Source organism: Eucyclogobius newberryi, unplaced genomic scaffold, assembly GCF_026437365.1.
Source record: "Eucyclogobius newberryi isolate DKJ021-1_F unplaced genomic scaffold, fEucNew1.0.hap1 SCAF_13, whole genome shotgun sequence".
Classification (NCBI taxonomy): domain Eukaryota; kingdom Metazoa; phylum Chordata; class Actinopteri; order Gobiiformes; family Gobiidae; genus Eucyclogobius; species Eucyclogobius newberryi.
Window position 1 is genome coordinate 6183175 of NW_027315757.1, and position 26061 is coordinate 6209235.

General features: G+C 42.2%; 1 protein-coding gene across 1 annotated transcript; it reads right to left on the reverse strand.

Moving 5' to 3' along the window:
* Positions 1-6874: 6874 nt before the first annotated feature.
* LOC140357763 (interferon-induced very large GTPase 1-like) lies at positions 6875-23375 on the reverse strand. The gene is made up of 5 exons (XM_072442280.1): positions 23310-23375; positions 21758-22998; positions 16413-16491; positions 11712-11740; positions 6875-11639 (listed from the first exon to the last, which is right to left on the reverse strand). The coding sequence occupies exons 1-5, from the start codon at positions 23335-23337 to the stop codon at positions 6885-6887; spliced, it is 6132 nt and encodes a 2043-aa protein (XP_072298381.1). The 5' UTR covers positions 23338-23375; the 3' UTR covers positions 6875-6884.
* Between the last annotated feature and the right edge of the window lie 2686 nt (positions 23376-26061).

The following is a 26061-nucleotide window of genomic DNA, read 5'->3' on the forward strand; positions in this document are numbered from 1 at the left end:
CAGTCACCAAACATAGAACATGATTTAGGTGATTCACTCTGTAACCTGTGGAACATGGATCAGTTCTGTAGCTGGGAGGGGCCTTGAGGAAGTAAACAACAGGAGCACTGAAGGTCGACAAGGTCCACAAGGTCCACAAGGTCCACAAGGTCCACAAGGTCCACAAGGAGACAAGTGTTTTGGTTGGAGCCGTTGTCAGAGCTCCTGGTTTTAAGTCTTGTACATGTGGGTGAATCACAGCTGCATGAAGGAGGTTCCAGGACACAAACACACACAATGTTCTTTAGTTTAGTCTAGATTTAGTCATTCATTTCAGACTGGGATACACACGATCGCAATGTCTGCGGGTCCATGTCTCCGGGTCCCAGGTCCTGTACTGATGGAAATAAAGTTGTCCTGATTTAGAACTCCAGCCTCTTCTGTCTCTTCTTTCAACTCTCAGGCGTCTTCCATTTCTTCAACAACTCATAATAGTTTATAGTCAACTAGAAAATATGTATTTAATTTCATGTAGTAAAGGAGGAAGTAATTGCTTTTATTATTCATTTCATTGTTATTTTTTGACAAATATCTACTTTTATTCAGCTTTTTGATTACTTTTGATTCATGTTTTCTTTAGTTTTAGTCAGCAAAAATATGACACTGACAAAAATATTGAAATTAACACTGTTTTCGGCCCATTTCAAAGACTCACATCATCCAATTCCCTGTAAAATATATTGGGATGGAGCAGGTTGAACTTCCAAAGAGAAGAGGAGGTACAAAGAGAAGGTTTTTATATTTACACCTGACAAACACTGGCCCCTAGTGGCTCAAATTAAGAATACAAGATCAGACATTTCTTAAAGACAGATTATACAGTTAAATGTATTTTAATTAACATGAGGACAACAATTTACTGCTTAACCTGGTGATGGCAAAGTCTCAAGACAAATTAAATATATCTGTTTTATTGGGGTTCAGGACAAGTCGTCACAGTTCATTTAAGTGTATTTTGACACTGAGTAGAAAGTACAATTGTGTGAGACTAAAACACAGTTCACAAAATGGCTCTTTTGTGGCTTTCATTCCCTCATTTCATTATCGTCATCATCGCTGTGGGTCAGTCTGTCACAGCCTCTGACCCTGACTTTGACCTCTCATAACTCTGACATTTGACCTTGACATTGACCATAACTCCTTATTTGTAATAGCTATAAAAGTCCTGTTTCTCCAGGTCAAAGGATTCTTTCAACATTTCAAATTTTTCATTAGATTATCTTTTACAATCTGGTGAAAAACTTTTATGCCTTTTGTAATCCAGACCTTGAATCTCAGGTCAGTTCTATTTGGAACTAAACCTTGGTCATAAACCGACCAATTTAAGATTTTAACATCTTTGTTTAGTTTGTACTTATTGATTAGCTTCTTCCATGTTGTAAGCACAGATTTTACCCAGGGATTCTTAACTTCCTCCAAATGACTCAATCGTTTGTCATCTGCCAGGAAGGTCTGTACAGGAACAACCGGCACAACACTATTCTCAATATTTTCCCATTGATATTCTGGATCACACCAGTACAGCAACACTCTGATTGGAGCTGAAACAAAGTCAGCTTTTAATTTATTTATTTTTTTTAATTTTAATTGTAAAGTTTTGAATTGGATTCAAGGTTTCTTGGCAAGGGAAGGCAAGGAGGGATAGAGGAGGGACAGAGGAGGGACAGAGGAGGGACAGAGGAGGGACAGAGGAGGACAGAGGAGGGACAGAGGAGGGACAGAGGAGGGACAGAGGAGGGACAGAGGAGGACAGAGGAGGGACAGAGGAGGGACAGAGGAGGGACAGAGGAGGACAGAGGAGGGACAGAGGAGGGACAGAGGAGGGACAGAGGAGGACAGAGGAGGGACAGAGGAGGGACAGAGGAGGGACAGAGGAGGGACAAAAGCGTGCAGAGCGACAGAGCGCATATATAAGCCAGTGCTGTGACTCGTTCTAAACCCGCAACAGACGTGTGTGTGAGGGGCACAGAGGCAGATGTGTGTGTGTGTCTGTGTGTGTGTGTGTGTGTGTGTGTGAGGGGCACAGAGGCAGATGTGTGTGTGTGTGTGTGTGTGTGTGTGAGGGGCACAGAGGCAGATTTGTGTGTGTGTGTGTGTGTGTGTGTGTGTGTCTGTGTGTCTGTGTGTGTGTGTGTGTGTGTGAGGGGCACAGAGGCAGATTTGTGTGTGTGTGTGTGTGTGTGTGTCTGTGTGTGTGTGTGTGTGTGTGTGTGAGGGGCACAGAGGCAGACTGACCCAATCCTCTGCTGCTCTTGCATATAGAGATGACCCCTGTGTTGTGCCCCCCCCTCACTTTGAGAAGCTGGACTAACATAATATGTAGACTTGTGACTGGATTATCCACGGTCAGTCACATATGTATGAGGATTGCAGAGCCACAGAGAAATATGTTTTACATCTGTTTTAGTATCTGCTCGCACCACTTTAGCAGTCACTGCCTCGGACGATTTTTGTCCAAACTGAGCCAGCGACCTGTCCAGGCTCCGCTCAGACCAGCTGAGGGCCCCTCGGCTCCGCTCAGACCCGCTGAGGGCCCCTCGGCTCCGCTCAGACCCGCTGAGGGCAGCTTGGCTCCGCTCAGACCTGCTGAGGGCCGCTCGGCTCAGCAATGCCCCATCAGGTCTGTAGAAGAGGGGAAACAGGTAATCTAAGCTCAAATGTCTGCTCTGTTCATAGTTGTCACCATAGCTACAGTCACAGGCCATGGTTACTTCCACCAGGAGCCTCAGCCCAATCCCCCGATAGACCCTGCCTCCACACACACCCTGCGACCCCCCCACACCTCCAGGCTCCTCCCACAGGGGAGCACTTTAGTTTAGTTGGACTTTAAATCACATAAAAACACTGCACACAAATAAAAACCCTCAATGTCACGATAGCTGCCGTCACAGACAAATGTCTTTAATCAGAGAACTACAGGTCAAGTTAGTTCAGTAAATTTAAGCCCACATATTATTCAAATAATATAACTTAAAATAGGCCAATGGAAATGGTAACTTAAATGGGTATAACTAATAATAAGATAAATACTCATTTAGATGTGTAGCAAAAAGAAAAATACTTTATTAAGTGTTTTTAATAAACAGTTTGACTTTTGATCTTTCACCCAATGGGAGAAAATTAATGTGATTAGGTTGTTTAAAAAAAACAAAAGCGGATTAAAATTATGACTAAACTATTCGTGATTATTATGTTTTATAAATGACCAGCTCTTGATGAAGTGATGGAGGTTTGTGATGGAGGTTTGTGATGGAGGTTTGTGATGAAGGTTTGTGTTGGTGGTTTGTGATGGAGGTTTGAGATGAAGGTTTGTGATGGAGGTTTGTGATGGAGGTTTGAGATGGAGGTTTGTGATGAAGGTTTGTGATGAAGGTTTGTGATGGAGGTTTGTGATGGAGGTTTGTGATGAAGGTTTGTGTTGGTGGTTTGTGATGGAGGTTTGTGATGGAGGTTTGTGATGGAGGTTTGTGATGGAGGTTTGTGATGGAGGTTTGTGATGGAGGTTTGAGATGAAGGTTTGTGATGAAGGTTTGTGATGAAGGTTTGTGATGAAGGTTTGTGATGAAGGTTTGTGATGAAGGTTTGTGATGGAGGTTTGTGAGGTTTGTGATGGAGGTTTGTGATGAAGGTTTGTGATGAAGGTTTGTGATGAAGGTTTGTGATGGAGGTTTGTGATGGAGGTTTGTGATGAAGGTTTGTGTTGGTGGTTTGTGATGGAGGTTTGTGATGGAGGTTTGTGATGGAGGTTTGTGATGGAGGTTTGTGATGGAGGTTTGTGATGGAGGTTTGAGATGAAGGTTTGTGATGAAGGTTTGTGATGAAGGTTTGTGATGAAGGTTTGTGATGAAGGTTTGTGATGGAGGTTTGTGATGGAGGTTTGTGATGGAGGTTTGTGATGGAGGTTTGAGATGAAGGTTTGTGATGAAGGTTTGTGATGAAGGTTTGTGATGAAGGTTTGTGATGGAGGTTTGTGAGGTTTGTGATGGAGGTTTGTGATGAAGGTTTGTGATGAAGGTTTGTGATGAAGGTTTGTGATGGAGGTTTGTGATGAAGGTTTGTGATGAAGGTTTGTGATGGAAATTTGTGATGGAGGTTTGTGATGGAGGTTTGTGATGAAGGTTTGTGATGGAGGTTTGTGATGGAGGTTTGTGATGGAGGTTTGTGATGAAGGTTTGTGATGAAGGTTTGTGATGAAGGTTTGTGATGGAGGTTTGTGATGGAGGTTTGTGATGGAGGTTTGTGATGGAGGTTTGTGATGGAGGTTTGTGATGGAGGTTTGTGATGGAGGTTTGAGATGGAGGTTTGTGATGGAGGTTTGTGATGGAGGTTTGTGATGGAGGTTTGTGATGGAGGTTTGTGATGAAGGTTTGTGATGAAGGTTTGTGATGGAGGTTTGAGATGGAGGTTTGTGATGAAGGTTTGTGATGGTTTGTGATGAAGGTTTGTGATGGAGGTTTGAGATGGAGGTTTGTGATGGAGGTTTGTGATGAAGGTTTGTGATGGAGGTTTGTGATGGAGGTTTGAGATGGAGGTTTGTGATGAAGGTTTGTGATGGTTTGTGATGAAGGTTTGTGATGGAGGTTTGTGTTGGAGGTTTGTGATGGAGGTTTGTGATGGAGGTTTGTGTTGGTGGTTTGTGATGGAGGTTTGAGATGGAGGTTTGTGATGAAGGTTTGTGATGGTTTGTGATGAAGGTTTGTGATGGAGGTTTGAGATGGAGGTTTGTGATGGAGGTTTGTGATGAAGGTTTGTGATGGAGGTTTGTGATGGAGGTTTGAGATGGAGGTTTGTGATGAAGGTTTGTGATGGTTTGTGATGAAGGTTTGTGATGGAGGTTTGAGATGGAGGTTTGTGATGAAGGTTTGTGATGGAGGTTTGTGATGAAGGTTTGTGATGGAGGTTTGTGATGGAGGTTTGTGATGGAGGTTTGTGATGGAGGTTTGTGATGGAAATTTGTGATGGAGGTTTGTGATGAAGGTTTGTGATGGAGGTTTGTGATGGAGGTTTGTGATGGAGGTTTGTGATGGAGGTTTGTGATGAAGGTTTGTGATGGTTTGTGATGAAGGTTTGTGATGAAGGTTTGTGATGGAGGTTTGAGATGGAGGTTTGTGATGAAGGTTTGTGATGGAGGTTTGTGATGAAGGTTTGTGATGGAGGTTTGTGATGGAGGTTTGTGATGGAGGTTTGTGATGGAAATTTGTGATGGAGGTTTGTGATGGAGGTTTGAGATGGAGGTTTGTGATGAAGGTTTGTGATGGTTTGTGATGGAGGTTTGTGATGAAGGTTTGTGATGGAGGTTTGTGATGGAGGTTTGTGATGAAGGTTTGTGATGGAGGTTTGTGATGGAGGTTTGTGATGGAGGTTTGTGATGGAGGTTTGTGATGGAAATTTGTGATGGAGGTTTGTGATGAAGGTTTGTGATGGTTTGTGATGAAGGTTTGTGATGGAGGTTTGTGATGGAGGTTTGTGATGGAGGTTTGTGATGGAGGTTTGTGATGGAGGTTTGTGATGGAGGTTTGTGATGGAAATTTGTGATGGAGGTTTGTGATGGAGGTTTGTGATGGAAATTTGTGATGGAGGTTTGTGATGGTTTGTGATGGTTTGTGATGAAGGTTTGTGATGGAGGTTTGTGATGGAGGTTTGTGATGAAGGTTTGTGATGGAGGTTTGTGATGGAGGTTTGTGATGGAGGTTTGTGATGGAGGTTTGTGATGGAAATTTGTGATGGAGGTTTGTGATGAAGGTTTGTGATGGAGGTTTGTGATGGAGGTTTGTGATGGAGGTTTGTGATGAAGGTTTGTGATGGAGGTTTGTGATGGAGGTTTGTGATGGAGGTTTGTGATGGAGGTTTGTGATGAAGGTTTGTGATGGAGGTTTGTGATGGAGGTTTGTGATGGAGGTTTGTGATGGAGGTTTGTGATGGAGGTTTGTGATGGAGGTTTGTGATGAAGGTTTGTGATGGAGGTTTGTGATGAAGGTTTGTGATGGAGGTTTGTGATGGAGGTTTGTGATGGAGGTTTGTGATGAAGGTTTGTGATGGAGGTTTGTGATTCCTCAAATAAAGACCCAGAGGTTTTCCGTCCTTTGTCCCATGGAGCGTTCAGATGCTGAGTAAACTCTAACCCTTTTACTCTGCTTTGACTCATGGACTGTATTTTAGTGTCACCCATCTGTGTTCTTCAGCTGCCTCTATAAGTTTTCCTTTACCTTGTGTCATGTTTGTATGTTCTCTTATGTACGAGACAAATTCCCCTTGGGTCATTCAAGTAAATCTGTTTTTTATATTGATGATGCACATGGACCATGACATGGACTCACTTAAATGAACATGAACCCAACTGAACAAGGACATGAAATAACATTTTTCTCTCTTTATTTTATTCAGTTGATGTTAGTAAAACCCACTGTGTAATTAATAGAAATTAGAACAAAAGTTTTACTTGTATTTGGGTTTATTTCATATTAACAATAATCATCTGCTATTTGCTAATGGTCATGAGCAAAACTGATTGGATTTGAAAATGTTTATCCATTCAACAGGTAAAATAGAACATTATATAGAGCACTTGATTACAATGAATATGACGACCATGTTATAATCAATTTGTCATTAATATATCTAAAGAGTACGGTTATACATTGCACTCTGTCATTGACAAATAAAAAACAAAATAAATGAAAAAAATGAGAATGAAGACATAATTGACCATATTTTTCATATAGATACAGTCTCAGCTCACATTTCACTGCTGATATTGTGTCCTAAACAAATGTATTCATGTGACATTTGTTGCTCTATTGGAAGTCTCTGGTGTCTTTGCTCTATAACGTCTGTATTTTCTGTTACTACATGTTGTACATTTCCTCCAGACTTTCAATTGCTTCCTCTTTGTTGTACCTTCTCCACTCACTGGGGATTTCTCCTTCACCCAGGAATTTCCTTTTGTGGTGATCTTCTAATTCTTTTTGAAAATGACAAACAAACCATTTCCAGAAGACCAGCATCGATCCATTGGGAGTGATTAGCCATTCAGCATATTTCCCTCCAGCAGTTTGGTATTGTTTGTAGGGAACAGACTTTTCTTCACTGGAATCAGGATGAAAACTTTTATCACTGGCAACTGATGTGGTGCAAAAGTCAGTGAGCAGCTCCACTGTGTCTCTGAAATGCCATCCGTTAACCCCTCCAGGTCGATGGTAGGGCACACAGTGTTTGTCTGGACTGTGATCTTTGACTGTGTTGGTGCAAACAGCTGAACAGAAGGGACATGTTTCCCAGCAGCAGTTACACAGCTGATCTATCAGCATCTGGTCTGGCTTCATCCTGGCTTCATTTATCTCTGTGGGTGGGAGTTTTTTCAGATCGCTGATGATTGGGTCAAGGCTTTTCTCTATGGCATCTTTAAGAAAGTCAAAACTGTCAACGTCACGGAAATGTTGAGATGAAACTGAAACAGCAGTGAGTTTCTCTTTAATCAAGTTGTCAAACTCCTGAAGCCAGATCCTCACGTCTCCTTCCTCCACCTTTTCTGTCGCCTTGTATAAAGCTTCAGTCACAAACTTTTCTAAAGCTTCAACATTTTTCTTTATCAAAAGAGACACATTTTCATCGCCCGTTACATAATCATGCACTTTTTCATGGATGAAAGTCTCAATATACCTTTGTGGCTGACAGATGTAGGAGATGTAACTTTTAAAGTCTTCTTTCTCTGCCAGTGACTTTAACACATGCTTCTCTAAGTTGAGTCGACTTTCTTTAAAACCTGGATAGTTTTCCCTCATGTGTCCAGCGACATCACGGGCAGTTCTGTTGCGCACAGCCTCAGTCATGGAGGTCTTCAGTTTCTCACAGATCACTTCAGCCAGAACAACAGCTGAAGAGCTTCCTCTGCAGAAGCTGCTGAAGACATTGTAGTACTCGTTTCTCTTACTCTCCAAATATGTGTGAAAGTCGTTCTTTTTTTTATACTGAGCATGTGACTTTGAAATCCAGTCTTCTGCTCTGTCAAACACAAACAGGATCAGATCAACTGTAAACTCCTTTTTCAAGGAGTATTTCCAGTTTGATTCAAAATCTTCCACTTTTTTCTTCACATGTGATGCCACTTCAGACAAGTACGAGGAGTTGTAGCCTCTTGTTGCCACAGGTTTGTTTTTTATCAGCTTTAAAGCCTCTTTTTCAACAGCTTGGATATGATCTCGAATCTGATTTTGTTCGTCTTGTGGTTGAGGACCACCGAGGAAGTTCCAGAGTCTATTTCTTAAGCCAGTTAAATAAGGAATTGCAAAACCTTCCTTTTCTTTTCCTTTCTTTTCTTCCGAATTTTGTTTCTGCTTTGGATGTTTCTGACATACATACTGAGAATAATCTCTGTGCATTTGGAAATCCTTGTATGTTTTGGATGTTTCTGAATTGTGGATTAAAGCTGATTCAAAACCAAGCTGTTGCAGGACACTGAACACATCGTTAGTGATTATGACATTCTCAATGGGCTTTGTACCTTGGGCCAGTTTTCTAACCAAGTCTTCCCAAACACTATTGAACTGTTTTTTGAGTTCATTTTCATCTTTTGCTTTGTCCTTCAGTTGATGAGCAAGTTCTTTGCTTTTTTGGAGCAGTTTGTCCTCAAACATTGTTTTTTTCTCATCTAATTCTTTACTCGCTTTCTTTTGTTCAATGACATCACTCAGTTTTCTTTGAAGTCCATGAACCAATTCATCATAAAAATCTTTAATTTTGAGTTCAAAAGGCACTTTCCATTGAACTAACATTTCTTTGTCTTTGTCACTATCAAAGTATGTTTCAAAGTCATTTCTGATTTCACTATATTTTTTACCAATTTCTCCATGAAGATATTTGAGATCAACCTGATCAACTGATCCATTCTCTACTCTGGTGTACAGCTTCTCTTCAATTCTCAGCATCTCCTGTCTCAGGCTCCAAGTCCATTTTGAGTACTTAACCTCAAGTTTTCTGTACACTGCAATTTCAAGTGTGTTTCTGAAGCTGAACACAAAGTTTTCATTTAAAAGTGCAGCCCACAAATCCTGTACTTTGGTTTTGAACTCAGAAAGAGTGACTCCAGAAGATTTTTTAGCTTTGAAGAGGATGAAGCTCTTCAGCTCCTGAACACTTTCACTGTACCCTGGATTAGGAGGAGCCATCGGGGGACTTCCCTCCCACAGCTGAGCAAAGTATTTCACATCTTTTTGAACGTCAAACTCAATGATGTCACTGAAACTTTCAGCAGCACAAACTTCTTCCTTTGCAGCTAGTTGTACCATCTGGTCCAGTTTGTCTTGTAGTTTTCTTTTTCCATCCATGTTTTTCTCAGCAGCTCCAACATCTGTCACATTCTGATGAACAAACACACAACTTGGTGAAAGTTTGACCTTCTTCATCCTCATGAAAGCCTGAACCACAATCTGCAGAACATCTTGCATATCAGAGGGGTTTTCTCCAAAGATGTTCACCAAAGTCATGTTTCCTATTCCTACGACAAATGTGGCCAGTTCATTGTCGCGGTGAATTGTTGCATTTCCTTCCAACTCTAGAGCTCGCAGCCCCTCTGTGTCCACCACGAGGATGTAATCCCACTGAAAACCTTCCCTGATCTCGTCTGACAGTTTGACCAGCTGCATGAAGGCCCCTCTGGTGCATCTGCCTGCACTGACTGCAAACTGAAGACCAAACATGGCGTTCAGCATAGTTGACTTCCCACTGCTTTGTATGCCTAAGACTGACAAAACAAAGACCCTTTTGTCCCCCAGTTTGAGGATGACCTGATCTATAAGACTTGAGATCCATGTTATGGGGACCTGGCCTGCATCTCCATCCATCAGCTCCATGGGGTGTCCTGATATCATCAGCTCTGCTGCCAGCTCAGGGTATTTAGACCAGTCTGTCTTCTCATCCTCTGGCTGTTTCTTTAGACACTTATGAGCTTCATAGATCTGACCCATTTCTCTGAAGATGTGCTCCAGACCACATGTTGCTGACTGGAGGTTCTTTGAGATTTCAGAAAGTTCTTCTTGTTTGGACTTTAATTCATTTGATTTGTCAGGTTTCTTCTTCAGGTCTAAGACCTCAGACCACACCTGATCATAGCTTTGTAGAATTGAAGAAAGACAATCTGTGGCATGAGCATCCATTAAGATCTGTGTCCATTTAAGGAAATATTCCCTCTCAGTTGAAGACAAAGATGAGAGGTGTTTGATAAAAGACTTAACCAATTCACTACAGGGAGTTTTGCACTGATTTTCCCGCAGTTTATACATTTTAGTCTGTTTTTTACCTTTTTCTTTCTCAACATGTCCTTTGAGACGATATTGTTCTTTGTTTAATCTGCCCCATTCGTGCCACAATTCACCCTGACAGGGAAGAAACATGTTTTTAATTCTGGAAACATCTGTCGTTTCAATGGTCTTTGTCACTTCCGCTGCAGCAGAGAAACCCCTTTTGCAGGAGATGTTATTTTCATCCACTCTGATTCCAGTGTCCATGGTTGCCATGGCTCTAGTCAATTCAAGTTGAAGAGAAAAATCAGTAAAAGATAATATATCACTCATTATTTTTTTCAGTTCCTTTGAAACATCTGAAAGGCTTCTTTCTTTGATGCCAACTCTGTATTTGTTCTTCTTCATTTCTTTTGCACCCTCAGCATCATCTCCAACGAGAACAATGAGAGGTTTTGGAGACTTCAGAAGGGCTGAAATCACAGGATCTTTTTTCAACGTTGGCACAAAAACTACATTGACTGAGGCCTTGTCCATCATTATCTTCAGCTGTTTGTCATGATTAAGACCATCTCCATGAAGGTTACAGAAGGCCACACAGTCAGTGAAGGTGTCACTAGATCTTCCAGCAGGACAGTACCAGGCGATCTCTACCACTCCGTCAAACAGAAGGCGACTTTTGGTGCTGCCGGGACAGTTTCTGTGGAAGAAGGTGTTGTGGCGGTCATTGATCAAAGTGTTGATGAGCTGAGATTTGGACACAGACAGAGAGCCCAGGCGGAAACTAAACACCATCGGCGTCTCTGCTTTGCAGATGGGCGTTGACTTCATGGTGATGACTTTTATACTGCCGTTGGTTTCTGTTTTCTTCCATGTTTTCTTAATCTCTCTGAATGTCCACAGAGGACACTCTATGTCCCCAGTGAAAGGGTCAGGCACCAGCAGAGGTAAGGCGTACTGACACTGGGACAGTTTTGTGATGATCTTTTGCTTTAGAAAGTCGTCTGAACAGTGAAACACTGCCATCTGGAGGTCGAGAGGATGGATTTTAGACTGTTGGGACTGAGCTCCACTCTCCACTTGTTTATTAAAGAAAATGTCATCATCTTCATCTTCATTGTCATGTTGCTCTTTAGACTGCTTTTCACCAGAGGGTTCTTGTTCTGCCTCAACATATCTGGCCCCATAATCCAACATCAAGAGTTTATAAAGATAAACCGAGATAAGATCACTCTCACAAATGTTTTGGTCGTGTTTTAGAGATGGACGTATTTGATGAAACTCTGCAGAGCTCAGCTTTGTCTCCAAACACTTTTGAAGGTTTAGTCTGCTCAGTAGTGCATTTTGAGCCTTCATTGTTGTTCCCTGCAAAATAACAATAATAATATATATTTTTTTGATAAAACAAGTGCAAAAATTATTAAGTGCCAGTCTTACCGTTCTCTTCCTCTCCTCTGCTTGTTCATCTAAAACAAGAAAAGTAGGAGAAACAAAGTTCAAACTGAAAGTAGTGATAATGGACCCGTGGACATCATAAGTCAAACAAGGAGCCATAATCCTGACTCAAACCAAACTAGAGAAGCGTGTTGTGAAAAGGCCATTTTAGAGAGCTCTATGTTAGCCTTTTTGGGATTTCTGAGTAAATTAAATACATTAAAATATGTAAATGAATATGAAAACTTCAACTACTACTGAAAATAATTTCACCTTTCATCCTGATCCTTTGTTAAAAAAACACACTCAGGTTTGCAGCGTATATTAATTTATTTATTTATCTTTCTATCTGGTGATTAAACTCAAAATAATCACCGGAGGGTTTCTTTTTTTCTTTTCCTTCTTTTTTTTTATTGATGAATGAATGAACAGAATGGAAATTCTGGATTCCAGTGCACTAGTGCCTATAAGGTGTTTAGGCCTGTTACGTTAGTACCTACTTTGCTCTACTTTTTAGTACCCGCTTCCCCTTTGGGCCAATTCGAGCCAAAGCAGGGACTAAATGTGACATCCACACATTGGCAGAAATCACGGGGGGACACGACCCCCCTCAGCTGATGGTGTCCCCCGCTTTCTGACAGTGTCCCCCCCTGACAATTAAGTCAGTTTCAGATATGCATTGGATTTAATTTCTTCCATGTCATTTAGTTTTGAAAAATGTGAATATTTTATAGTAGAAAATAGTAGTATATGTATCTTTTTTCCAGATGACTAAAACTGAATCTTTTTCTTCTATGGAACACTCCTGGACGAATGAGGGATTTCACCGACGTGAATATTTTATGTTTGAAAATAACAAACCCCCCTCTTTTGTTCACTTGGTTCAGTCCATGTGCGGTGCATTCATTGCTCCAGCTGCAGCGCTGCTGCTTCAACTGAACTGTCCACTATAGACTCTCACGTCGCTGCTTTTGAAACTGCTTCAACACCTAAATGCAAAGATGTGCATGTGATACCGGGGGTCAGTATTTTATAATCGGCCTGCAATGAAATGAGAATTGCTTGACCAGACGGATTAAAAGACAACCCACACATCACTAGTGCTCTCTGCCTCCTCAGTCTCTCCTCTAAAGTTCTGTCTGTGGACCAGAGGCTGAAGGTTGTTCCCTGCACAAGGAGCAGCTTTTACAAACATGATGCAGTGAAACATGTCCAAATAGTGGTGCTCGGTCCAGTTTGTGTGCGCTCATGTCTGGGGTCAGTGGTCAGTGCGCTCCATATGCTCTGGTCCAGGCCTGTCTCTAAACTAAAGGGCAGTGTGGTATAAAGGCACCTTGACCCCATCTGAAGGCACAATTTTTGCCAATGCGTGACAAAAGATAATATATATCTATAATATATAATTATGATAACAATAGAAGGGCTCTTTAATCACCAAAGTAGGACTAAGTGTTTTGACTTCTTCACCACAACTCTCTGATACAGCGGCCATATCCCTGCAGATGCTGCACCGATACACGTGTCAGGGCGTGTTCACCTCTTAGGGATCATCTCAAAATGGGTTGAAGCTGAAAAGACGTAATTTTTTTCGTCTCTCTCTGGACCCCCTCCCCCCCTCAAAAGACGAAAGACTGGCTTCACATAAAATGTTAACGCATTGATAAAACGATAGTAACTTGATAGTCCCTGATCACCTTTAGTCCCTGAACATCCTTTGGTAAGTTTATCAGTAGAAGTTATGAATTCTCCAAATAATGTCACCTGTTGCGCATGTTTGTTTACTCGATCCACATGGTCCACGGCGCGCCGTGGCCAGCGCGGGGAGCGGGGCGGGCGCTCCCTCGCACAGGCCACTGTGCGGCGTGATCACAACGCACCGTGCGCACGGGCCGCGCACGGGCCGCGGTGCGCGCCGCGGGTTGCGGTGGGCCGCGGTGCGCGCACGGGCCACTGCGCGCCATGATCACAACGCACCGTGCACACGGGCCGCGCACGGGCCGCGGTGGGCCGCGGTGCGCGCACGGTCCGCGGTGCGCCGTGCTCCACCGTACGCACTCAAACAATAACAAAATAACAAAACAATGACTGCCACAACGATGTATTGAAGCTTCAAAGCAACAAAAAGACGAAATGTAGGTTCAACCCCCCCAAGACGAAAAATATTAAGTCTTTTCAGCTTCAACCCATTTTGAGATGATCCCTTAGTCCACTTTACTGAATAAATTGGGGACTACGAGTGGAGTCTGCATGTTTTTGCCATGTTAACGTGGGTTCTCTCTGGGTTCTCCGGCTTCCTCCCACCTTCCAAAGACAAGCATGTGTTGGGCAAAATTGGCAACTCTAAATTGGCCCGTGTGTGTGAGAGTGAATGGTTGTCTGTCTGTCTATGTGTTGGCCCTGCATCACACCCATCCCTGTCCAGGATGTACTCCGCCTAAGGCCCAAGTCACTGGGATAGGCTCCAGTCACCCGCGACCCCTAACAGGAACAAGTGGTAGAAAATGAATGAATTAATGAAGTTGAAACATTGTTTCAGTTTCATTTGGTTCAGTTCACGTTCTCTCCACATTTGAGCTCAAACAAACTGAAGAAAAATAAATATTAGAATATTCCCCTTGCCCGAGATATGGCACTGCATCACAAATAGGCTGAAGAAATTGCAGGTAACAACAACAAACTAGACACTGCATTGGCCAATAACTGATCTGTTACCAAATGAAAGAAATTCCAAGGGCCTCTTTGTCTCTCATCACAAACATCACTAAACACTTCCGTCTCATCTCAATTCATTTGATTTGTGCAAAACCTTGGCCAATTTCCCCCCCCAAAAAATCAAGCTTATTCAACAACAACTAACTCCCTCCTCTGCTCTAACTTTATCTCCTGCCACCATCGCCCTTTTCCTTCCCTCTGTCAATTCAATTTCTACCCTTTTTCAAAAATCTTGTCAACTTGATCCACTTCCCACAGTCCTTGTCAAAGCCACCCTTCTATCTTTGGCTCCTCCCTCACTACTGGAACTGTTACTCCTATGGTTCTGATCCCATTAGTCTCAATAATTTTGTCCCATCTCAAACCTTCCCATCTGCACCCCTCCAACAATCACGTCACACCCGTCCTACAGCTCCACTGGCTCCCCTCACACACCACATTCAACACAAAATCCTACTCACATTCAAAGCCATCCACTACCTTGCACTCCCATATCTCTGACCTCATCTATATTGCCACACCCACTCACCCCCTCCGCTCCTCCCACTCCTCCTCCTCCTCCTCCTCTCTACAGCTCTATGTCCCCTCTGCCCGATAGTCACCATGGGGACCAGAGCTTTCAAACCAGTGTGGAGACAGTGTAATAGGTCAAGGTTAAGGTGCAGTTTACATTATTGTCTCAGTTAGGTAATTTGTCATCTGCATTTGACCCATTCTTCAATGCTGCTGGGACATTCCTCAGGAGCAGTGGGCGCCACAGTGCAGCGCCCAGAGACCCATCTCTTATAAGAAGATTCCTGTTAGATTAAGATAGGTATTGGGTCGGTATCGGAGATAACAAACAATACAAAATTTGGATCTGGAGGCAAAAAACAATGTTTTCCCATTGTTGGTTGTAAGAAATGCATTTTAAATTAATCGGATTGAAGCAAGTGCATCGAGGTGCTTGTCATATTGGACAGAAATCTGAGATTCCCTTCACTAGTGCAGTGTGTTAAGGCCCTCAGCCAGTGTGTGCGTGTGCGTGTGCGTGTGCGTGTGCGTGTGCGTGTGCGTGTGTGTGTGTGTCCACTTGGCGCTCAAGAGACACGAGGAGGAGGAGAGCTCCGAGGGGCACTCAGGACGGGACCAATGTATGATCTTATGGGCAACTTTGAACCTGTGGTGTCTTAATGGATATATGATTAGGTATTTCACTTTGGGCTAAATGTTGATAATGCTTTTTTCTGGCAGCGCAATCGCGGGATGTGGAACTGACTTCATTCACTTAAATGGCTGCCCAAGTGACAGGGCTTTAGGATTGTCCACCAACACTCAAAAGTGTATTTATATTGAAACATCACAGTAACAGCAGTGGCCCCTGACATTTGGCCCCTCTGTAGAGACATGGACTCAACCAGAGCAGCCTAAGTCCCGCCCACTGAGTTTGACGAGTGAGTCTGACAGATTCTTAAAATATTTGAACCAACACCATGAAATCATGAATTAATTAAATACATATTTTTTATGTTAAGATTTAAATGTTATTGACACATTTCATTAATTTGTTGACCATTGTATTTATTCATTGTAAATGTAATTAATTCATTGTACTTAATTTACTGCACATTTAATTCATTTGTCATGCATTTAAGCATTTAATTCTGGCACACAAAATCCTCCATATTTCTTTACCTTAACTACATCAAAAGCAATACATTTTCCACTTTGCTGTGCATTTTGTGCCTTAATACAAAAACATATTACAGCACAAACAGACCAGAACGAGGAAACATGTAAAGTGCAGTCAATTGTTTACAGCATGTATAATTTATGCTATGATTTTCTAAAATTAGCTTTTGACTTTAACCGTTTACAAAAAAAAGTTGGTATTTTGTTCTGTATTTTCTTTGAGTAAGATAATGAAACATAGTTCGTCCTGGTAGAGGTTTCAAGAGGAGGTTTGCAGCCTCATGATTTCATTCCAAGAAGAATTTGTAATTTCCATTTTACCTGTTGTTGATCGTTGAGTAGCTGAACTGTTTCTGGAGCCTCCAGCATCTGCTATATCTCCATTATTATCCACACCAAGCTATAAGAAAAACAATAATTATCATGATCAAAAGCAAGGGTTTGAATTAAAACATTTGTTGTACAAGATTTAAAAAAAAATTTAGAAAAAAAGACGGGGTGGGAGGGTTTTGTTTTTCAGGTTTTTCAAAGTTGTAAATTGATTTACTCCAGCACAGCTCAATCCCTTCTGTGCACATGTATGCACATTGTCTTCCACATTTCCTGTTTTAGTAGGGGTTAGGTTACTTTATTCATAAAGTTGTCTGACATACTGAATGTCAATCACACTGAACTGTCGCTCTGTTGAGTCGTTTGTCATCTGCGCATGGTCAAGACATTGTAATGATCTGACCTTTTCATAACAAGGCTTTAAAGATAGCAAATAAATACAGGAGCTTTTATTTTGAAGTGTTAAATGGAGTTGGAGATGTTAATCGCTAACTGAGGTTCAGGAGCGGGACCACGCCTCAACCTCCACTCCACTAGTAAACACACCCTACTCTCTAACCACACCTCTAATTACCCAGAAGCCCTATTTATAAGGCCTATACAGATAAGATAAGATAATCCTTTATTGTCCCCACATGGGGAAATTTCATTGTTGCAACGCAGGTAGATACAGAGGTAGATACAGAAGAACAGATCACTTATAGGAAGTTTGAAAAACACTCTCAGTAGAAGATCTCCTATAAATAAAAACTCCCATAGACAAAACCCAACAAGGGATGGAGGGGAAGAATAATAAAGATAAAAATAAATAAATAAATAAACATAATAATATAATATTCACAGCATATCTTGTCATCTCAGCTCTCTCGACCCCACCCTCCCACCCCATGTCTCTATCATCTTCACCTTAACACATCACCATCTACGGAGGGGGGGTTCTGAATCGGCTGGAAAATGGTTGTTTTGACTTCCGCCCAAACCACAATGCTGCTCTGTGATTGGTTCCAGTCACAGATTGGTTCCTGTGGGCCCTAAATGCAGTGACGTGCGGTGAGGTTCAGGGCTAGTGAGGCACCGATTCTTTCAGAGTCAGATTAACAAAAGCGACCCAAACCCAAATGAACCCAAAAGAGCGCCTTAAACAGGTCATTCTGGACTAAAAAGAGGAGAAGCAGCAGGAGACTTTCATTCATTCCTCACCGTTTGTGTGCTATACAGTCCAACTAGCTCCGCCCTTAGTCTCACAAAGTCAAAGAACTTTGCATATTTTGACTCTGCAGTTTTGTGTCATCAAAATGTTGGGACATTTCACAACATTTTGTGCAATCCACTAAAGTTTATACCAAGGAAAGCTCGCTCACCAAAATGATCAAACCTGACTTTAATCTGATCACTGATGTTATCAAAAATGTAATGTAATGCGCCCTCTTCATTCGGCACATGAAGCCTCGCTGAGTGAACTTTTACTGCGGTTTTATAATGAATCTATGAGCCTAGAACATCCTTCAGAAATACATTTCATACATTATCGAGAATATGGAAGCACTGAGCACATGGTCAGGGTGTTTTATTTGTTATAAACTGAGGGAGAGAGCGAAACATAATTTACATTGCACCAGCTCAGTTTGTGAGGAGTGTGTGTGTGTGTGTGTGTGTCTGTGTGTGTGTGTGCCTGTGTGTGTGTGTGTGCCTGTGTGTGTGTGTGTGCCTGTGTGTGTGTGTGTGTGTCTGTGTGTGTGTGTGCCTGTGTGTGTGTGTGTGTGTGCCTGTGTGTGTGTGTGTGCCTGTGTGTGTGTGTCTGTGCCTGTGTGTGCGTGCATGCGTGCGTGCGTGCGTGTGTATTTGTGTGTGTGTGTGTGCGTGCGTGTGTATGTGTGCCTGTGTGTGTGTGCGTGCGTGTGTATGTGTGCCTGTGCGTGTGTGCGTGCGTGTGTATGTGTGCCTGTGTGTGCGTGCGTGTGTGTGTGTGTGCGTGTGTGTGTGTATGTGTATGTGTATGTGTGTGTGCGTGTGTGCGTGCGTGCGTGCGTGTATGTGTGTGTGTGTGTGTGTGCCTGTGTGTGTGTGTGCGTGCGTGCGTGCGTGCGTGCGTGTGTGTGTGTGTGTGTATGTGTATGTGTATGTGTATGTGTATGTGTATGTGTGTGTGTGTGTGTGCCTGTGTGTGTGTGCTCCAGAGGCTGAGCAGCTGCAGCCTCCTCCCTGTATCTGGCAAACATCTGAACATTTTGACATTTCTTATTGAAAAAATATTGTTCGATATTGGATTCAAACGGAAAGAGGGTTTATAATACATACATACATCACATCTCTTCCATCCAGAAGTCGAGTTGAATTTAAAAATACAATTTTATTCTAAATAATTTGGTTGGATTCTTAGAATATAGGCCCTCTCTACATTATCTACATAATTATAGTTATATATATATATATATTTTTAATTTGCCCACCCTTTTATTTTAAATGTACTTTTGATTCAGCTATTCGGCAGCAAGCTGTTAGCCCCGGAGCTAACGGTTTAGCCACGAAAACTAACGCCAAACTACCATGAAACACATATAAAGCATGACCCACCCAACCGACGGTTCAAGAAATACTACATAATTATACAATTTGTACAGAACAACGCTGAAAAATAAGCCGATAACATGGCGCTAGCCTAGCTTATCTTCCAACTTAGCCCGCGGCTAACACAGGAACAACAACACCTACTGAGCTAGTTTTCGATGTGCATATCATTTTAGCATGTATGCCTTTGCCTATGTCTTTTTGTACTCCGTACTCAATACACGTGTACTCCATCTTCAAGCTACCACGGAGCCATGTGGCTCGCAGCTGATTGGCCGAAAAATAACAACAATGCGCTGCTGGAAATAGGTGACACCCCCGAGGAGCGCTGGAAAAAGACCCGAAAACTATCAATTTTTAACAGCTTAATGTATACTTTTAAGACAACCAATAGTGTTATCTGAAGCACAGAGGGGCTTCAGATAAGATCCTTCATAACTTCAACTTGCACATTCTGCAAAAAAATGAAAATCGCACTCGTTTTCTCCGACTTGTGGCGGTTTTTAGCGCGGTGAGTCACATATATATTTTTTCAGGATTGACAGGTGATGAGGCACTGCCTCCCCTGCCTCCCCTGAATGCACGTCACTGCCTAAATGCAATGTGATTTGTCCGTTAAACCACTAGTTCGGACTGCGAATGAATCAGTGAGAGCCAAACAAGATGGGTTCTTGCTGGCAAGGTTGATTACATATTGATTAATATGTACTTTAACTGCAGACTTTAATTTGAGAGTATTTACATGAAAATAAGGTGAACGTTGTAGGAATTACAGTTTGTTTATGTGCCTCCCACTTTCTAAGGCAGGGGTCCCCAACCTTTTTTGCACCACGGACCGGAATAATGTAGGTTTTATTTTCATAGAGGTTTTGGTTAACTTGCGTGGAAGTGGGCGGGGCTTAGGCTTTCATTCGATTCAGCTCAGAAGGCGAAATGTTCTCAAAAGACGCGTTTGTACATTATTAAGTGTACCATACCAAAAGATCCGAATTGTAGTAACATAACGTACAGTTACACGTGTCCTCACTGTTCATCTGACTGGTGGAACCTCATCAGATAAATATGGCAAAAATTAGTGCATAAAAATTAGAACTCACCACAGGCTGAATCAGTGGGGACCCTGCACGTGTTTCTGTGCATGAGGTGGTCCCATCCTAGGAGTGATGGAGACAATGACACCCGCAGTGTGTTTGAAACCAGTTCGCTCCGTAGTTTTGTCTTGTCACTGCAGAAAAGCCCACTTCACACAGAGGATGTTGGAAATTGTAGTAAGGCTTTTAGTGATCTTGTGCCGATGTCAAGATATTCTGGCCTGATTTTCATCCAGAATGTCAGCAGAGTTGTTACATCAAATATACGTCTAAGACCACTGTCATTTTCAATCTCCAACAGCTCATCCTCTTGTTGCACATGCTCGATTTGCCCGGTTTAATGGGTCGAGGATCCATTCACGTGCAGTTTGCGGATCTTTTGCGCACGGGAAGTAGCGCTCAAACTCTTGTTAAAGTAAAAACAGGTGATCGCGTAGCAGCTGGAGAATGCTGGCCCAGGTGTCACTTGGCCTTTTCCCCTTTGCAAAAAAGCTCTCCAAAGACTTTTGTTTTTCACTCATTTTCGCGAGCTTTTGGGTCTGCTTTTGGGCAGCATGTATCATGTATAATGCATGTATCAGTTATGTTATCACGCAGGACAAGAGCATAGATAGAATATACGTGCCATTATATTTAATGGATTTCATTGGCAATTTCCTATAAGGCTTTTCATTATACATCCACAGACGAGCTTATTAGCGTCATGAGGAACAGGCCAAAGTTACGTCGGAGAAGATGCTGTCGGTGGTTGGGGACCCCTGTTCTAAGGGACCAAAAGTAATGGGACAATTAGCTGGTTAGCTTTTCCAAGACCAGGTGTGTGTTATTCGTTCATAATCTCATTTACAAGGAGCAGATAAAAGGTCTAGAGTTAATTTCAAGTGTGCTATCACTATCAGTGAAGCAAGCATGTTTGGAACATTCTTAAAAATAAATAAAATGCTGGTGAGCGCAGCAACACAACTGTGGTGGATGACCAAGGAATTCTTTCCATGGTGAATAAAAACTCCTTCACAACAGTTGTCCAGATCAAGGACACTTTCCAGGCTTATGTGTGTCAAAGGCAACAATCAAGAGAAGACTTCACTCGAGTGAATACAGAGGGGTCACCACAAGATGTACATAAACAATTGGTGAGCCTCAAAAACAGGAAGGCCAGATTAGAGTTTGCCACACAACATCTAAAAAAGCCTTAACAGTCCTAGAACAACATCCTGTGGACAGACGAGACAAAAAACAACTTGTACCAGTGTGATGAGAAGAGTATGGAGAAGGAAAGGAACAGCTCATGATCCAAGTCATACCACATCATCAGTGAAGCTTGGAAGTGATAGTGTCATGGTTTGGGCATGTTAATGCTAATGGAACTGGTTCTCTTGTATTTATTGATGATGTAACAGGATGAATTCTGAAGTGTTAATATTATCTACTCAAATTTAGACAAATGCTTCAGAACTCATTGGACGGTACTTCACAGTGCAGATGGACAAAAACCTCAAATATACGAAAGCAACCAAAGAGGTTTTAAAGGCAAAGAAGTGGAATGTTGTGCCAATTAAAGCTGAAAGTCTGCAGTTAAAGTACATCTTGTTTGTTTAATTTCAAATCCATTGTGGTTGTGTAGAGCCAAAATGATTAGAATTGTGACTGACTGTGTCATTGAACATAAATACATACTTTTAATGTCACCTTTGTTTGGTCCTCCCTGTTTGGGTCCTGGTTCATCCTGTGCAGGTCCTTCTGGTCCTGGACCTCCCTGTGCTGATCCTTATCCTCCCTGACCTGGTCCTGGTCCTTCCTGTGTAGGTCCTGGTCCTTCATATGCTGGTCCTCACTGTGCAGGTTCTGGTCCTCCCTGTTCTGGACCTGGTTCTCCCTGTGCAGGTTCTGGTCCTCCCTGTTCTGGACCTGGTTCTCCCTGTTCTGGTCCTGGTCCTTCATGTTCTGGTCCTCAATGTGCTGGTCCTCCCTGTGCTGATCCTGGTCCTCCCTGACCTGATCCTGGTCCTTCCTGTGCAGGCCCTGGTCCTTCATATGCTGGTCCTCACTATGCAGGTTCTGGTCCTCCCTGTTCTGGTCCTGGTCCTTCATGTTCTGGTTCTGGTCCTTCATGTTCTGGTCCTGGTCCTTCATGTTCTGGTCCTGGACCTTCATGTTCTGGTCCTGGTCCTTCATGTTCTGATCCTGGTCCTCCCTGACCTGATCCTGGTCCTTCCTGTGCAGGCCCTGGTCGTTCATATGCTGGTCCTCACTATGCAGGTTCTGGTCCTCCCTGTTCTGGTCCTGGTCCTTCATGTTCTGGTCCTGGTCCTTCATGTTCTGGTCCTGGTCCTTCATGTTCTGGTCCTGGTCCTTCATGTTCTGGTCCTGGTCCTTCATGTTTTCCTCATGTCCTCCCTGTGCTGGTCCTGGTCCTTCTTTCTGGGTTCTCCTGTAGCACTTTGAATCATTCTCTGACACCATGATACCAATCTTCTCCATTAGAGAAAATATCTCTCCTGCATCTCTCAGATTTTTAGAGCAAACGTGGCATCTTTTAACAGAAAAATGACTTAAGTCTTTCAGATCAGCCATCGCTCCTTCACACTGTTCCTTGGACTCAAGTGTTTCTACTGTGATTAAATAGTTCAGTGCTCCTTCTCCAAAAGAGGTCTTCAGCCAGTGCACGCTGGCCTCATACTGACTGACACTGTGACCATGAGGGAGCAGCAGGAGAAAGGCATCGATGCCTTTATCTGAAGGAAAGTGGTCAGTGTTTTTGAGACCGAGAAAATCAAAGACCTGGATGACCCGACCACAGAGATCATACAACATGGATGAAAATGGTTCATGCTCTTTGTCTGGGCCCAGCAAGAGATTTGGACCAGGTTCAACAGCATCAGGATCACCAAATATCACAAGTGTGAGCTCAGGAGGCACTGGAACAAAAGGACAATACATGGATTTTATCTTCCTGTTATAGAATGTGCCATTTGATTACTTTTTTTCATAAAAAATATAATACAAAAATATAATATTTCGTTTTAAGCTCTTGTTATAGCAACACTTTTATTGTTTCATAATTATTAAACCCATGGATCACACACAGTTCTGTGAAATTCGTCTAAACTATTAAAACAAATCTGTTAAATTTGTTAAGTCTTAGGCCTCTTATAATCACTCCAGAGTAAATGTGTTCAGTCTAACACAGGAAGTGTTTTTGAAATCTGTTGCTGCTACATTTTCTTACCTTTATCTTCAGAAGGTGCTGGGATCATGATACAATTGTCAGAGTCAGTGCAGCCGTCTTTTCCCTTTAGAAACATCACAGAACCACAGTAATTAATTTCAACATGTCCTTTAGTACAGTACACACAATAATGTATTAAATTGTCATAATATAATTAGTAATTAGTAGGGGTACACAATATATCGACCCAGTATCGGTATTGGCTGATATACATGTCATTGAGTAATTTCGGTTTCTGTCCAAAACCCCCGATATCAGTCTGCGATGTTATTCCTTGGTAATGAAAGAGTTAACAGTGCCGTCTCTTCATAAAAAGGAAGAAAACAACTGTCTTCTCACAGAACAGACTATAAACTTGAATCCAGTCTTTATTCTGAGTCAAAAGACCCAAAATTACAAAGTTACAGACTTTTAAAAGCTCTAGAAAGGTTTCAGACAAAACTTCATCATTAAATATTGACTTTATTCCGCTCCGCCCTCTTTTCCCACGTGTTCACCACTTGTGTTGTAATAGCACTTTAGTTCCAGCAGATTTAGAATTTAGAAAATATCGGCCCAATATTAGTTATCGGCCAAAGCTTTTCCAACGACGAAAGTATCGTATCGGCCCAAGATGGGAACAAGCGGTAGAAAAAAGGAAACATTTATGTTGAATTTTGTTATGTTTAATCTTGCAAATATTCCTGTGAGAGGTAAATGTTGTTTTATTATTAACAATAGTAGGACAACAAGAACAAAAACAGCAAAAGAAATACAACACAGAAAAATAAAGGGACAACAGTCTAGAAACTTCAGAGCGGGGTGATTGTGTGTGTGTGTGTGTGTGTGTGTGTGTGTGTGTGTGTGTGTGTGTGTGTGTGTGTGCATATGTGTGTGTGTCTTCAAACAGACACTGCTACCATATACAGTGTTTCCCCCAGCCCTATTTAGCGTAGCGGCCGATAGTTCAGTAAAGTTAGCGTCATATTCACAGATTCGGACTTCTGAGATCAATAGCTCCAAAACTCAAACTTCTTTACAGATCATACACATTCCAAAATACTCACATCTACACATCCAAGCGACTCCAACCTAGTTTTTAAAAATCAGTGTGTATTGGGCACAGCGAATTACACTGCTCCAAATGTGCAGCCGGAGCCAAGACGAGTACTTAGGCACCGTCATCAAAAAGCAAAACCAAAAATGGAAACGTTTTATAGCTGGATTTTATAGAGCAATACAATTTGAATAACACAACAAATGCACCATGATGGACACACCAGCAACCTTTATTTTACTATATTAAAACATTTTTTAATTAATCTCCAATAGCTTTTTAAATATTTGATGTAGGATCACCAAATTCACAGCACTTATCAATAATTGAAATATAAATACTTTTCATTGAATTGTTGTACAACCCACCACAAATATAGCATGTAAATAAATACATTATTGTTGGTTGTTGTTGTTATTTTTATATATATATATATATATATATATATATTCTGCGCAGATGTTTCTGTAAACTATGCAAGCCACCTGGTTATGGCGCTATATATATATATATATATATATATATATATATATATATATATATATATATATATATATATATATATATATATATATATATATATATATATATATATATATATATATATATATATATATATATATATATATATGATGGGGCTCGAAGAGCCTTCATAGGGGAACTCGATGAGGTTGTGGAAAACCACCCTTGAGGCCAATGGCAAGACACTTGCACAAGTGACCATCAAATGTGGCACATACCAAGGTGATGCGCTGTCCCTACTGCTGTTCTGCACAGGTCTGAACCCCCTCAGCCAAATAATGGATACTCAGGAATGGGGCTACCATCAGTCACCTCTACATGGATGACATCAAGTTGTATGCTAAGAGCGAGCGGGACATTGACTCCCTGATCCACACCACCAGGATCTACAGCTCAGATATCGAAATGTCATTCGGACTAAAGAAGTTTGGGCGGATGGTGACTAAGAGAGGGAAGGTAGTCCAAACAGAGGTGGTCTCACTCCCAGAAGGAACGATAGACATTGAGGACAGTTACAAGTACCTGGGAATCCCACAGGCAAATGGCAACCTCGAAGAGATAACAAGGAAAGCGGCTACGGCCAAATACCTGCAACGAGTGAGACAAGTTCTCAGAAGCAGCTCAATGACAAGAACAAGTCCCGGGCAATAAACAGCTACGCCCGGCCAGTGATCCGATACCCTGCAGGAATAGTCAGTTGGCCAAAGGAGGAGATACAGACCACAGATGTTAAGACACGAAAGCTCCTGACCATGCATGGAGGGTTCCATCCCAAATCCAGCATCCTGAGACTGTATACTAGCCGTAAGGAAGGAGGCCGAGGACTAGTGAGCGTGAGAGCCACTATCCAGGACAAAACATTCAAGATCCATACACGTACATCAAGGACAAGGCTCTTACAGATGACATGCTCTGTGAACGTCTCAGACAATGGGGAATAGAGGTCGATGAGGTGTTGGAGGGACCATCATGGGAGGACACACCCCTACATGGGATGTACCACCGGAACATAACTGATATCACGAAATCCTACCAATGGTTAGAAAGAGCCCGTCTGAAGGACAGCACAGAGACCCTGACCATGAGCGCACAGGAGCAGACCCTGAACACCAGATCAATAGAGGCTCAGATCTACCACACCAGACAAGACCCAAGGTGTAGGCTGTGCAAAGGGGGCGCTGAGACCATCCCACA